Here is a 16,065-nt window from a genome sequence, read left to right as displayed (position 1 = left end):
GTTTCCAAAAGTAAATTCTTTTCCCAGATACTTTGATACCTTTCTCAACCATACAATTTTAATGTTATTTATTGGTTGGACAGTCGACTTTCTTGTGTCCTTTCACCGGATGCTTACAAACAGAGCATTGAGGCTTTGATCTTTGCTTTGTTGCAGTTTGTACAATTTGGTTAACTGTCATGAAAAAGAAGAAGTTTCTTAATGCTAAGAGGTACATTGTATGTATCTGATTGTATGTATGTAACATATTTTTGCTCTGCAAAACAAGATTATAGAGCATGGATTAAGAATGATGCTTTTATCATTATAATATGATTTTAACCGAGAATATGTTTGATCAATGGGTTATGAAACAATTGCTGACCTGGCATTGTTAGTGGTACATCAGTAGCAACTAATGTTTTTCTCGCAGTATGCTTTTCAACAGCTAGAATTCGTGGCTGTTTCTCGAGTGTAGAGTTCATGGGTGGAGGTGTTTGATCCTTCAACTCATTTGAAGCATCCTGTAACATTGTTGGTGACTTGATGCCATTAAGGATCGTCTGATAAATGTCTTCCACATAATCTGTCGATATAATTCAGTAAGAGTTTCCTTTATACAGAATGCGAGAATCCTTAATTCTGAAGCTCAAATTTCCTTGATTGTCTATTGCCATTTGTTTTTATTTAATTCAAAATTATAACCTTAACTGCAGCAGGGCTGTATTAGATTTTTTACTGAGTCAAAGTGAAATTCTGTAAAAGCAAATGTGTTATTAGAAAACTTTCAGAAAATTAAGTTTAATGTTAATTGAGAATTTAAAAAAGGAATTCTTACCAAAATTTTGTGCCCCTGGAACATCACGTACTGTTGCGGTACCATTTTTGAATTTTGGGTAGGCTACTTTAATCTGCACAGACCCATTCTTCTTTCTTTTTACACCACGGTTGACATTATAATTGAAATGTATTGCAGCTAGAACATGCCTGGAATTATCCAATTTTGATATTTTAAAGTATATACAAAGTTATTTGAAGTTTTTATTTACATCTTATGAAGCTAATATAAATTTTTTTAAAATCTCTAAATATTTGTAAAAAAACCTTTTGGTTTCACGGATTCTGAATCTTTATCAAAACTGACTTTTATATTAATTTGTTACCTGAAGTCATTCCAACATATAAATAACAAATCATCTTTAGTGCAAATTGGTTGACTACAGAATGAAAACCTTCCAAACAGCTAGTCTGCGCATCATTTGAAAGCTCCTTTATGCCTTTTAGGAATCCTGGCTTTGTCAGGGCTTTGCAGACTTTTTCGTATGCATCAGAATCTGCAGTTAAATGACATGTTGATAAAATGGCAGACAGGTGTAAGATTTGCATTAGTACTGTACATTGAACGAGCTTCTACTTTCGAATGATTAAAAATTTAGCAATTTTCATAACTAACTTTTTAACAACCATTTGCGCTTTGTTAAATCTGGACCATGACTGCAACTACTGAATAATGGGTCGCGTAGATTCTCGTGCTTATTTAGTATGTGGCTTAAAAACGCTTTGTACTTGGCAACTAACACATCATCATTCCCATCCACGGTTGTTGTGGCACTCCAATACACATGATTAACACATGATCGTATCCACTCGTTGGTGACTTCACAACCCTTTTCTTTGCCAAGTTTTGTTAACATTTTATTCACTTCTGAAGTCAAAAATAAAAAATTATAAGATTTGCAAATGTGTTAATAATGGTAAGATTTGCAATTGTGCTAATAATGGAAGGAAGTTGTGAATAATAATAAACAAAAAAGAAAACACTCTTTGAAAACGTTTGCAAGGCAATTATACAAAGAAAGCTGTTAAACATACTTTTTGCAACATGCCAGATGTCATAACGATGAATTATTTCTGGATGGTTCTCTTGTATAAAGCTTGATATGCCTATGTGGCGATCTGAGACAAATTTGGAAAATGCGACATCTCTCAGTAAAGTCTCTAGACAGAGTTTGAATCCATATAATTCCATAGCACTGCTGCTACCAGCTTGATTTCTCTGGAATGTAAATTATGTACAAAGTATTAAAATGGGCTTTTCTGTATTATCACAGGAAGTATAATATCATAGGTATTTTTGGATGATTCGAAGTAGATACTCGTGTATTGCATGCCTGAATCGCCCGTCTCATATGTTGTATATATAAATGCAAAAAAAATTCAAGAACAGTCTTTTATTAAATTGTTACCTGCACAAGATCAAAATGCATCACAGCCGACTGAGAGCATGAATTAACCGAATAAGTGCCATATTTTGCACTGTGACCCATGTTGCATGGCGGGCATCTCCGGCTAGAACAGCAGGATTGCTTTCGTCTTTGAGTGCTCTAAGGAGACCAGCCTGATATACTTTCCAGTGGATATATATAGCTGAAAATTATTTTTCCAGGAAAAAAAACTTGTATGTTATCTATTGGTTGTCAATTCAAACTTTTGTGTACTGAAACTTTCATAAGAAACTTTTGTTATATAATCAAGAAAATATTCTAACTCTTAAGCCTGTTTTGTTTGCCACTCTACTTCCCTGGCCTACATATGTGCCCTCTTTGTAATTTTGTGTGATCCACTTAGCATTTTGCCTGAAACTTATAGTAAAAAATGAACCCTATAGTGTAGCACATTTCTACAAGGATGAAGTTTTTAGTCATAAAATAAAGAGAGACTATTACTTAACCAGTTTTTTTGGTTCAAAATATAACAAAATCAATTTCCAAGTAGGGGCATCAACTCATTTTAGATTCAACAGAATTAGCTTCAAATAGCAAATTTGATTAATATTTTGACATGTTTACCCTTTGGTGTTTAAAGAAAGTTGTGAACGAGATTGTGCAAAGATTCATGTGATTGAAAATCTGTCTGACTTTTGAGATTGAGCCCCAAGCTAACAATGTTGACATACAGAGCAGGAAGTTGCCGGCCGGTATGTTAGTTCCAGTCATTTTCGGTTGATTTCTCCAAAGATCTTCTTTCAGACATGCTTGGTTAATACAGTGGCTCTTAACAATCAGCATTCTTCCACATTTAGTTGCTTTAATGTTAGTGTTGTCACTCTTGCAGAAATGACAGAACTTGAAGAGCAACATAATTTGAACCAAAAATGAGATGAATTTTGGTTCTGTCCGGAGGTTTCCATCTGTAGCTAAGAACCTGTGTTTCAGAATGAAGTAAATTTAAAACATATGCATAACTTGACTAAACAATTTGAAAGGTATGTTTTCTTTGCTAATTATCTGCAAAACTGCATAGAATAGTAATGTTTAAAACAAGAAACACTGCAATGTGCAGATAATAAACAACAATGAAACACAAGTGGATTAAAGATAGCTAATATTTTACCTCAGCATATGGGGCTTCATCAAAGCAAAAGTAATGGCATAGTAATGTCTGCAACAACTAAACCAAATTTTAAATTGGTGGGTATTATATAATCATTTTTCACATATAAATGGTACTAATTTATTTACCTAGAAGCCTCTTCTGTGTCACTTTCTACATCGCTTTCTGTGTCTGAATGATCAGATGGTTCATAGGTTGACATTTCTTCATCCTCACAATCAAAATCATGCTCCTCCAATGATTCATTATCACTTTCCTCAGAACTATCAGCTTCATTTGGAAGATCACCGAACATAATTTTTGTAGAATCGCTCTTTTTAGGTGACCTCTTTGTTTTCCTCACTCTCCCTGAATTCAATGTTTCACCACAATAAAAATGGCTGGATTCCAGTGATGATCCGTCCTAAGTATTAAATAGGCATCAGTTCCAAAATAGGCTTTTCAGTGCTCTTTGTGCAATTTTATGATATTATATTTGCACTCTTCTTTACAAGGTTGCTACCTCAATTAAGGCTATAATGGTAGCACTTTAGTGGAGGGGCAAAGCCCTGTTCAGATCTTTTCAGGAAGGAGGGAGTTGGTATCCCTGGACTTTGGACATTTTTTCCACAGCTTTTGTCACAGAGAGAAAAGTGAAACAGAAGCCTTGAAATTTGAAGGGCCAAATTAAGCTGAAAAGCTTTGTAGAAAGATTTAAGCCATTTAGAAGCCATTTAGAATGCAAGAAACTTCTGGATCAAACAGAATCAATTACACATTCGGGAAATAATAAGGAAAAACAAAAACCTACATTGTAGAAAAAAATTTTGTGATAAAATTATTCGTACCATAATACCAAAACTGGATTTTCTTTCAGTCCTCCCTCTATCCCTAGACCTCTCTCCCTATTGAAGGGCTTGACTGGTGCAGTTTTTTGTTTCAAGTTTGTTTAGCAAAAATGCCCACCTTTTTTTAAAGTTTCTTCAGAGATAAAAGCTGAATTTGAAATTGGACGTGTCCATCATTTTTTAGTCACCTTAAGATTATGACAAGAATCCAATCATAATCTAACAACCCACTTCTTGCCATTTGAATCCGCCCATGCTTCTAAGGCTTCCTCCCAGACCCTCCCCCGCATTTTTTCTATTTTATTTGCCCTGGTAATTATGGAATGTTAACAAAAACTTATTTACAGATTTGAGAAAAGAATATTTTTCCTGGCTGATTATGGCTAAACCGGGTTCTTGAAGGCTACTTCTTTTATAGCATTTAGCAACGTTTATTTCTCCGAAAAAATGTGCGACTTAAAAACGTGTCAGTTTTTTTCTTATCCTTTATAAAACCTTACTATGATAAAAATTGATTTTCTTCTTGCTCAATATTTAAAAATTTCTGACACGGTGATGCCGCACCCACCCTTCTCTGACGTCGTTGATTTCAATACTTACATAGTACATTTGTTTGAACTTACTTGTCAATTTTTGATTTTTCAGTCTTTGTTTTGATAACAGTACCCTTAAAGTGACGATTCGATTCCTCGCAATACGATTCTGTTTTAAAAGAGCAATGCAGCTGAGACAAGCTTTTTTGTTGCTGACACTAGGAATTTGATGTTGTTGTACCTAGAAAATAATTAGGTGCAAGAGTTACAGGGGGGCGTGTTTTCAAGTGTGCAAAATCATGAAAATCTACTAATTAAAAACAAATTTAACGATAGAAATCTGAATAATTGTTTTCTTCAATACCTCTGGATTATATGATTCACTATTCATGTAGTTTTCGTCTTCCATTGAATGACCAGCAACATTTGGCTGTTCGTCGGTTGCAGCGAGATTATCTAGGCCTATGGTTGAATCCGTGGTAGAATTCCCTTTGGCTTTGCCCAATGGGATTGTTCTAGACCCTCTCAGGACCTAACAATATAAAAAAATAATACCTTATTGCTCTCGTTCAAAATCTGCTACAAATACGACACAAAACATTGCCTAACTTTGAAATACCGGTAGCTAATTTTTATTTAGGCCTGTAGGCCAAAATGTTGTTGTAAATCTAACAATGAAAAGAAACACACCGCAAATAGATTAATGATCTTATTTGGCCACATTGATGTAAAAATTAAATAAATTCGAATATATTTCATTAGACGACTACCCTGGTAAATCTAACACTGGAGAAAATATCGTGGTTTCTATAACCCCTACCTTTCTTCGCGTTCGGTCCGTCATCATTCCTTCTCTGTCTTTCGCCGTGTTGTTTGACTCTAATATTGTCGGATACGGTACTACCCCAACTTCATCAGTAATAAGCCGTGGGCATGTCCCTGGGAGCAAAATTTTCCTAGTGAAACTGTCTAGGCTGAAGTGTGCAGAGCAGATGACCGAATGTTCAGATGGTGTCCACTGATCAGCCCGTTTCGAGTTGATGAAGTCGATCCATCTCTTGCGTCTTCTTTTAGCCTCAGGGCGATCATCGTCGTAAAACGGCACTGGATGAAGTGCAATACATCGATTCTTATCGGGTATGTTACTGCAAGTTGGTAAAATGCACCTTGCCGGCATATTGATTTAGTTTTTCAATAGCCTTTCATGTGTGCTGGCCTTATATACATTTTTTTGGTTCCCGGTATGACGTCAGAAACATTCGACCGAGGCCACTTTTCATTCATTCGCAGCGCGGCGCTGAATCGAAACTGATGACGTAATGCGTCAATATTTACAACTTTGACGCATTAGAAAACAAAAACTATAAGTCCAATTGCGAAATAGTGTCGATTGACGTAATGTATGTCTAGTATCCTATCGATGAGCGTCATAAAAGATTTTAGGTGGAGAGGCACTTTAATAACATAGAAGATTTTGTGTTTGTGTTTGGGGGGGGGGGTGTTGTCAGTTATTAATTTTAAAGAGTTGTTTCATTTTGACAGTCAAAAATTGCTTTGTGGTTTTGCTGGTCCACCCAAAGCATTTTAGTTGACAATCTTTACTTTGCATCTTACAGATGTTACTGCCAAGTGCAAAATACTTTGTTTATAATACAAAATATTTGAGAAACGTTAACTGAAAAATTATAATTTTCCTTCAAAATTTTGGAAATTTTAACAATTCAGATATTTCTGTTAGGCCAAAGTCTGTCAGGCAAAAATTGGCTTTTTTCCCCAAGGACTAAGAATTGAGTATACAGTGCTGAAAGCAATACACTGCAATGTAAATCTGCATTTTCATGCTCAAGTGCAGAGATGCAAGAAATTAGGTATACTGTGATGTGATTATGGCTTCAATTAGTCTCAAAACTTTTTGTTGGTTTCACCACTCTTAGAGCAGACATGTTAATTGTCAAATTTTAATAACCTCCAAACCAGAGCTTTGGTATTTTGGCATTTATACTGCTGAGTAACATTTTGCAGAGCAATTAGCCATCAGTTAACTACATTCACATCCTAGGAGTTTGCTAAACCTGTATACTTTTTTCTGGGACACCCAGTACAATATATTATCTCTATTAATAAGTAATAAAGCATTGACACAGATATAAATGCCTCTATCTAATAAACACCTCCCTCCAATAAAAGCTGGATCCAAAATTTTTGGAATTTTATAAACACTGTCATGTTAAAAAAGAGAAATACGGTATATATAGTTACTTTTCAATTATTCTTTTAAACCTAAAAGTCATGCAAAAGAGTTGTCATCTACAACAGAATCCTAAAGCATTCTGTTATCTGTTATCTGTATCATCAAGTAGTGATGCTTCTATAGCACTTCCTGAAAGTGGTTCATTTATGTCTTCAAACACCTCTTTTACCATTTTCAATATCTTTAAACAATCCTCCATCCTCCATATTTCAATATGCATATTTACATCTTCTACTGTGAACATCAATTCACATGAGCTACGTACCTGTCTGACTTGAAAGTCAGTGAACAGGAATAAAACATTTGGGTATGAAACTGTTTTCAGATTGGGAACAATGGCATGCTGCAGTAACTCCTTGTATTCCAACATTTTGCTTTCTACCAAATCTCTCTCTTCATCTGTTACAGAACGCTTCTTAGCCATCTCAGTATTTGCATTGATATCTTTTGCAGTCAGAAAATCAAATGTATTTCTACTACAATCATCTGATTGACACTTGCATGCTTTTGCACATATATCATAACATTTACAGCCAGCATTCTCAGGGCCTCTTTGAAATATATTTCCTGAAGACTTGGGAAAGCTTGACAAAAGTAAAGCACGCCTGCAAACATTTGCAAAAACAAAATCTTTCATATCCTTTTCACTGTTTAATAGTGTAAAACCATTGTACAACAAACATGAATGACTGACAGTCCCATCTCTGCCAGCCCTGCCACATTCCTGCAAATAATTCTCTAAATTTTTTGATGGGCCAAAGTGAATACTTCTGTGCACCCCTTTGCAGTCTATGTCCAAATCAAAGGCAATGGTACACAATAGAATACGGGTGTGGCCTTTCCCATCTCTCATTTGTTCTAAAATGAATTCCTTTTTTTGGAGTTCCAGCATGATACATCTCAACCAACCTTCTTCTTGCATTCTCTGTCTTGTCTTTGTACAGCTTCTCTCCCAGCTCCATAACAAACATTTTCCAGATAAAAGCTACCTGATTTCTAGTTTGGCAAAAGATGAGAGCTTAAATTGTTTCAATGCCTTTTTTTTATTTCTTGTACAAGGCCAGCAAATATTTCAAAAAGCGGAATAGCACTACCAACATATTTACAATAAACTGCAAATTTTCCTTCACTAGAGATTTTTCTAGGAAAAATGAATTAGATAAATCAATTCCTGAAACATCAGTGATGCTTTGCTTTGTTGCTTTGTTTGCAGTTTGGTTGCAGAAAACTGCCATCTGAACTACTTTTGGTAGCAAAGATCTGACTTCTCCAATCATGCCAAACCATTTTCTGAAGGCAGATTTGGATGCTATGCTTTGGCTCCTAAAAAGCAAAGTGAATTCACAGTATATTGTTTTGCCAACATTGCTTTGTAGGTAAGAGCAGTTCACTAATCGAAAATATTATCATTGTCTTCATGGAAAGTCCAGCTGTCCACACAGAAACCAGCTACTGTAAATGGGAAATTTCAACATTAATGCAATAAATTTCAACACCCAAGGAAGCATTTTAGTGAGAGCCCCTATACGGAAACCATCTATTTAAAACTGCCTTTTATATAAAAGTGGTGTCTATTCCTGGGTTTTTTCACACATCCAAACACATGAAAAGGCATGTAACATTGATACTCGAGGGTTATATTTCCAGAATTAAATTAACTGAAGTGATGAAAAGTGTCAGGATTTTATAAAACTCCACATTAATTGGTTCAAGGCAAGTCATACGTATTTAATGACTGATCGATACTTCCACTTCCTGATTAGCTAGCAGTAGACAAAATGCATGACACATTCAGTTCAAGAAAAATTTACCATTGCCTGATACAGTGTGCTTCGTCAATAACAATGCCAATGCAACAATCGGCAAATCTACTCCCACTGAGGATGCGTCGTCGACGTGAGGACGGCAAAATAGAATCTGGTGAAGTGTTAACAATGCTGTAAGTTCCATCTTCTTTGACAGCAAGGACACTTTCAGCTTGGCCCTTGAAGATCCCAGCAGCAGACAGTTCAATTTGTGTGTTCACATAATTGATTTGATCGTGCATAAGAGACAGTAATCACTAAAATGTTACTTGTTCCAACTACGTTGTCAGCTAGAACGTCAGCTATTAGTGGAATCGATTGAAAAATAAGGGACTTCCCGTGGCCAGTCGGTGCGCTGTAGCAAATATGTTTCAGATAATACTTAAACTTTACTTTTAACAAAATTGTTACTAGGCTCTTTAGAAACTTAAAGGACACTTAAAAATAATAGTATTATATTCTTATTTTGTAGTTAGTAGAGAGGACCCTGGGGAAGATTAGTTATTAGGCTAATCATGTTTATCCTCTGTAAATAAAGTTTATCTATCTATCTATCTATCTATCTATCTATCTATCTATCTATCTATCTATCTATCTATCTATCTATCTATCTATCTATCTATCTATCTATCTATCTATCTATCTATCTATCTATCTATCTATCTATCTATCTATCTATCTATCTATCTATCTATCTATCTATCTATCTATCTATCTATCTATCTATCTATCTATCTATCTATCTATCTATCTATCTATCTATCTATCTATCTATCTATCTATCTATCTATCTATCTATCTATCTATCTATCTATCTATCTATCTATCTATCTATCTATCTATCTATCTATCTATCTATCTATCTATCTATCTATCTATCTATCTATCTATCTATCTATCTATCTATCTATCTATCTATCTATCTATCTATCTATCTATCTATCTATCTATCTATCTATCTATCTATCTATCTATCTATCTATCTATCTATCTATCTATCTATCTATCTATCTATCTATCTATCTATCTATCTATCTATCTATCTATCTATCTATCTATCTATCTATCTATCTATCTATCTATCTATCTATCTATCTATCTATCTATCTATCTATCTATCTATCTATCTATCTATCTATCTATCTATGCCTTCTGAACTTGAAAAAGCTGTACAATTCGGGTTATGCAAGATGAAGTACTCTTACAATATGGTTCTTTGGAACAAGTAATTGCATGCTGATGCGCAGACTCTACTCAGCAGATTTGCGTTGTTTCCTCCTCCCCTCCATCTAACAATAGAGGCTGCACGCAGGCTAGTACGTAGAGGTTCCATATCCACGCATTCTATACCTTTTTGATGAATTCTATCAAAATGAAGCAATTGTCAAGGAGCAAAAAGAGGACCTTCAAGCAGGTGTAAAAATATTGAAAGAGACGAATACCATCGATTTACATTTAAAAAATAGTTTAATTACAGTCGTTACAAAGTTTACATACAACCATTTACAGTTGACTCCTCTTCCAGTCGCATTCTATCTTCGAGCATTTTATTGCGATGATTTCAAAAACATTTAACGTGATAGGACTTCCCATTGAATGATTTAGCCAGTTATGAGTCTTTGCTTAAAATGACATCCCGCAAATCCTCGAATTGGCCCACCCCTCTTGAAAAGAGCCCCTACCCTCAAATAAGCCCTCACTCTAGAACTAAAATTGTCAATATGCCCCCCTCGAATAAGCCCCCAATGCTACCATTAATTCTCGAATTGGACCCCTCAGTTTGATTAATTTTTGCCATTTGAGGTTGCCTTTGGCATTTTATTGAATTACCATAACAAATTCATACATTTGGTAATAATTAATTAAATGCTCATGAAGAAATATCTACAAAATAAACGAGGTCTTTTAATAAGGTCCTCTTAATATGTACAACAATTTTAAAAGTCCCCCCTCGTCAACCCTCCCCCCCCCCCCTCGAACTAACCCTCATTCAAAAATATCAAAAATATAGAAAGCACCCAGGGGGCTAATTTGAGGATTTATGGTAACTAGCAGCTATGCCGCAAGCAAATGAAAAGACATTAAGAAGCTGATGAGTCAAATAAGATTTACGGTTTTAACTAACTAAATATGTTTAAGAGCATTGGAACCACCACTTATCAATTTCTAGCCATTGTTGGAAAACACTTACCATTTATTTGGATATTTTCACGGTTCCAAACACGAAATCGCAAAAATAAATTGACCATTAAACTTTCCTCCGATAAAACATACTCACAAATTAGAATGACGAGAAATCTTGCAAGCAAAAAACTTTTTTGACACTTGCGGATGTCATACCCCAAAACAAAGGTAATCGGTACTTTAAATTGATATATATATACATAGTTTAAAGATCTTTCGCAATGACTCTTTTTTGTTTTAAAAGGAAAATTTCATCCTGACATCAAGTATAACAGGGACCAAACAATAGATAGTGTTAACTTAATTTCATAGTTTGATCCAGAGCTGACAATGATGATTAGTTGTGATCAATTGAAGAGGTTTTACGCATCTTATTGTTCTTTGTCGCATTGGGCAATGAAAATCCTCTTGGGCAAAATCTCCCCAAAATCTTTGTAAATCCTATTTTTCTAAAATGATCTCCGCTGCATGGATAAACTGATACACCCTTTTTGCCACAGTGTCGTTGGTGCTCCTGGGAGTCACGTTGACATCTTATATACATTCAGAAATGCAGGGGGGTTGGGGTTCATTTGCAGTTATCAAAATTCACCTTGAGGTATCAAATTAATCAGACCTTTAATTATCAGCTAAAACATTATGGCAAGACCCAAAAAAACAAATACCTTCTCTTGTTTTCGAACACATTAGAGGACACTGGTCAAGAGCAATTTAGACTGGCTCAACCAAGTTATACAAAAATGTTATCCTTGGTATAGTTTAATATTGAAAAGGGAAACCCTCTTTTAGATTCATTTTCTAGCAATTCAAGTTAGCAGATTTCTCAAAGTTGTCAAATTCAAGTTAGCAGATTTCTCGGAATTGTCAAAGGTGGATTTGTTTCATTTATATCAATAAAAATGGAATGCTTGGACAAAATTCCTATTTCCTAAAGCTGTTCTCTAGACTAATATTGGCAAATATGATACCCTTGACTACACCTTGGCTTGACAAAATTAGCAAAAAAATACCCTTGCTAAACTAGAAGTCCGAAAAAGTATACGCTTGCTTGCAGCACATCCCCAAGTTCACTTATTTTCTATCAGTACAATTTTATAAGAACACGAGCCTCAGAATTGGTCAAAAATTAAGAGCAAGCTAAGGCTGAGCTACTGTAAATTGCAATCTCGAACAATCTTGTGAAACGCCCTTTAAGAAATTTTATGCTCACATTCGAATAATTTGAGATTAAATTTTGAATATTTCGAAACAAATCAGAACAACCAGCCTTAATTCAACTTATCTTTACTACCCTCCCCCCTGACTGTGTTACTTTTGACAGCTATAAAAGAGCACACCTTGCCAATTATCCTTAGTCTGCTCTCGAATCCTAACAGAAAAAGGTGGTCAAGTCTCGTCGTGAGAGATGGCAAGCTTCCAAATTACAGATGTAGATATCTTGATGGACGATACTGACATGGTAAAGTCATTCTACATTAGCTACATTATGCAATTATCATCACACAATTCTTGAATACTTGCAAGGTATTGTACTAAAAGAAAGATGAAATAAAAATATTACACTCTTTTTTTTAAAAGAACAATTTTATATTTTCCAACAACACAACAACTTTATTTTTTTTTATTTTTTTTTCATTGTTGATCATTTTATTATTTTTTTTAATTTTGATCATGGTTGTTTGATTTTTTTTTAATTTTTTTCATGGTTGATTGATTTTATTTTTTTTTAATTTTTTTCATTCTTGATTGACTTTCTTTATTTTTTTCAATTTTTTTCATGGTTGATTGATTTTCTTTATTTTTTTCAATTTTTTTCATGGTTGATTGATTTTCTTTTTTTTTTTTTTAATTTTTTTCCATGGTTGATTGATTTTCTTTTTTTTTTTTCATGGTTGATTGATTTTTTTTATTCTTTTTCATGGTTGATTGATTTTTTTATTCTTTTTAATTTCTTTCATGGTTGATTGATTTTCTTTATTTTTTTTATTTTTTTTTCATGGTTGATTGATTTTCTTTATTTTTTTTAATTTTTTTTCATGGTTGATTGATTTTCTTTATTTTTTTTTATTTTTTGTCATGGTTGATTGATTTTCTTTATTTTTTTTAAAATTTTTTTCATTGTTGATTTATTTTCTTTATTTGTTTTAATTTTTTTCATGGTTGATTGGTTTACTTTATTTTTTTTATTTTTTTTTCATGGTTGATTGATTTTCTTTTTTTTTTTTTAATTTTTTTCATGGTTGATTGATTTTCTTTCTTTTTTTTCTTTTTTTCGTGGTTGATTGATTTTCTTTATTTTTTTTAATTGTTTTCATGGTTGATTGATTTTCTTTATTTTTTTTAATTTTTTTCATGGTTGATTGATTTTCTTTCTTTTTTTTCTTTTTTTCGTGGTTGATTGATTTTCTTTATTTTTTTTAATTTTTTTCATGGTTGATTGATTTTCTTTATTTTTTTTAATTTTTTTCATGGCTGATTGATTTTCTTTATTTTTTTTAAATTTGTTTCATGGTTGATTGATTTTCTTTGTTTTTTTTAATTGTTTCATGGTTGATTGATTTTTTTTTCTTTTTTTTCTTGTTTTCATGGTTGATTGATTTTTTTTCTTTTTTTTCTTGTTTTCATGGTTCATTGATTTTCTTCCTTTTCTTAATTTGTTTCATGGTTGATTGATTTTCTTTCTTTTTTTTCATGGTTGATTGATTTTTTTATTCTTTTTAATTTCTTTCATGGTTGATTGATTTTCTTTATTTTTTTTAAATTTTTTTCATGGTTGATTGATTTTCTTTGTTTTTTTTATTTGTTTCAGGGTTGATTGATTTTTTTTCTTTTTTTTCTTGTTTTCATGGTTGATTGATTTTTTTTCTTTTTTTTCTTGTTTTCATGGTTCATTGATTTTCTTCATTTTTTTAATTTGTTTCATGGTTGATTGATTTTCTTTGTTTTTTTTAATTGTTTCATGATTGATTGATTTTTTTTTCTTTTTTTTCTTGTTTTCATGGTTGATTGATTTTTTTTCTTTTTTTTCTTGTTTTCATGGTTCATTGATTTTCTTCCTTTTCTTAATTTGTTTCATGGTTGATTGATTTTCTTTCTTTTTTTTCTTGTTTTCATGGTTGATTGATTTTTTTTCTTTTTTTTCTTGTTTTCATGGTTCATTGATTTTCTTCCTTTTCTTAATTTGTTTCATGGTTGATTGATTTCCTTCCTTTTTTTCTTGTTTTCATGGTTCATTGATTTTCTTCCTTTTCTTAATTTGTTTCATGGTTGATTGATTTTCTTTCTTTTTTTTTCATGGTTGATTGATTTTTTTATTCTTTTTAATTTCTTTCATGGTTGATTGATTTTCTTTATTTTTTTTAAATTTTTTTCATGGTTGATTGATTTTCTTTATTTTTTTATTTTTTTTCAAAGTTGATTGATTTTCTTTATTTTTTTCAATTTTTTTCATGGTTGATTGATTTTCTTTTTTTTTTTTTAATTTTTTTCCATGGTTGATTGATTTTCTTTTTTTTTTTCATGGTTGATTGATTTTTTTTATTCTTTTTCATGGTTGATTGATTTTTTATTCTTTTTAATTTCTTTCATGGTTGATTGATTTTCTTTTTTTTTTTTAATTTTTTTTCATGGTTGATTGATTTTCTTTATTTTTTTTAATTTTTTTTCATGGTTGATTGATTTTCTTTATTTTTTTTTATTTTTTGTCATGGTTGATTGATTTTCTTTATTTTTTTTAAAATTTTTTTCATTGTTGATTTATTTTCTTTATTTGTTTTAATTTTTTTCATGGTTGATTGGTTTACTTTATTTTTTTTATTTTTTTTTCATGGTTGATTGATTTTCTTTTTTTTTTTTTAATTTTTTTCATGGTTGATTGATTTTCTTTCTTTTTTTTCTTTTTTTCATGGTTGATTGATTTTCTTTATTTTTTTTTAATTTTTTTCATGGTTGATTGATTTTCTTTATTTTTTTTAATTTTTTTCATGGCTGATTGATTTTCTTTATTTTTTTAAATTTGTTTCATGGTTGATTGATTTTCTTTGTTTTTTTTAATTGTTTCATGGTTGATTGATTTTTTTTTCTTTTTTTTCTTGTTTTCATGGTTGATTGATTTTTTTTCTTTTTTTTCTTGTTTTCATGGTTCATTGATTTTCTTCCTTTTCTTAATTTGTTTCATGGTTGATTGATTTTCTTTCTTTTTTTTTCATGGTTGATTGATTTTTTTATTCTTTTTAATTTCTTTCATGGTTGATTGATTTTCTTTATTTTTTTTAAATTTTTTTCATGGTTGATTGATTTTCTTTGTTTTTTTTATTTGTTTCAGGGTTGATTGATTTTTTTTCTTTTTTTTCTTGTTTTCATGGTTGATTGATTTTTTTTCTTTTTTTTCTTGTTTTCATGGTTCATTGATTTTCTTCCTTTTCTTAATTTGTTTCATGGTTGATTGATTTTCTTTCTTTTTTTTTCATGGTTGATTGATTTTTTTATTCTTTTTAATTTCTTTCATGGTTGATTGATTTTCTTTATTTTTTTCAATTTTTTTCATGGTTGATTGATTTTCTTTTTTTTTTTTTAATTTTTTTCCATGGTTGATTGATTTTCTTTTTTTTTTCATGGTTGATTGATTTTTTTTATTCTTTTTCATGGTTGATTGATTTTTTTATTCTTTTTAATTTCTTTCATGGTTGATTGATTTTCTTTATTTTTTTTAATTTTTTTTCATGGTTGATTGATTTTCTTTATTTTTTTTAATTTTTTTTCATGGTTGATTGATTTTCTTTATTTTTTTTTATTTTTTGTCATGGTTGATTGATTTTCTTTATTTTTTTTAAAATTTTTTTCATTGTTGATTTATTTTCTTTATTTGTTTTAATTTTTTTCATGGTTGATTGGTTTACTTTATTTTTTTTATTTTTTTTTCATGGTTGATTGATTTTCTTTTTTTTTTTAATTTTTTTCATGGTTGATTGATTTTCTTTCTTTTTTTTCTTTTTTTCATGGTTGATTGATTTTCTTTATTTTTTTTAATTTTTTTCATGGTTGATTGATTTTCTTTATTTTTTTTAATTTTTTTCATGGCTGATTGGTTTTCT

At 31.4% G+C, this 16,065-nt stretch overlaps 2 protein-coding genes across 3 annotated transcripts; both read right to left on the bottom strand.

Annotated features, from left to right (window-relative positions):
• Positions 1 to 1,108: 1,108 nt before the first annotated feature.
• On the bottom strand, positions 1,109 to 6,048 carry LOC135687139 (uncharacterized). 2 transcript variants are annotated; one of them, XR_016145348.1, is made up of 3 exons: positions 5,553 to 6,048; positions 3,501 to 5,264; positions 1,109 to 3,183 (listed from the first exon to the last, which is right to left on the bottom strand). XR_016145348.1 is itself a non-coding variant. In XM_089116270.1 (2 exons), the coding sequence occupies exons 1-2, from the start codon at positions 5,907 to 5,909 to the stop codon at positions 5,043 to 5,045; spliced, it is 579 nt and encodes a 192-aa protein (XP_088972396.1). In that variant the 5' UTR covers positions 5,910 to 6,048; the 3' UTR covers positions 3,265 to 5,042. The 2 variants fall into 2 exon arrangements, 1 of the variants encoding a protein (XP_088972396.1); XM_089116270.1 differs by lacking the exon at positions 1,109 to 3,183 and having other exon boundaries at positions 3,265 to 5,264.
• A 1,680-nt stretch (positions 6,049 to 7,728) lies between these two features.
• LOC148960166 (uncharacterized) lies at positions 7,729 to 9,039 on the bottom strand (the record flags this gene model as incomplete). Its single annotated transcript, XM_089108552.1, is given in 2 exon segments — positions 7,729 to 8,306; positions 8,795 to 9,039. Coding segments are annotated over 2 exon segments (525 nt in total), but the record flags the coding sequence as incomplete, so codon positions are not given.
• Between the last annotated feature and the right edge of the window lie 7,026 nt (positions 9,040 to 16,065).

The sequence above is a fragment of the Rhopilema esculentum genome, chromosome 5, assembly GCF_057945365.1.
Source record: "Rhopilema esculentum isolate cy_ngs chromosome 5, ASM5794536v1, whole genome shotgun sequence".
Lineage (NCBI taxonomy): Eukaryota > Metazoa > Cnidaria > Scyphozoa > Rhizostomeae > Rhizostomatidae > Rhopilema > Rhopilema esculentum.
The sequence above is the reverse complement of the archived record's forward strand: the minus strand, read 5'-3'. Positions and strand labels throughout refer to the sequence as shown.

What these genes read in the sequence shown, in the direction of transcription:
- LOC135687139 (XM_089116270.1), bottom strand. Translation starts at nt 5,909, where the DNA reads ATGCCGGCAAGGTGCATTTTACCAACTTGCAGTAACATACCCGATAAG. An exon ending in CGGACCGAACGCGAAGAAAG is followed by an intron (nt 5,265 to 5,552) that starts GTAGGGGTTATA and finishes TTATATTGTTAG; the next exon opens with GTCCTGAGAGGGTCTAGAAC.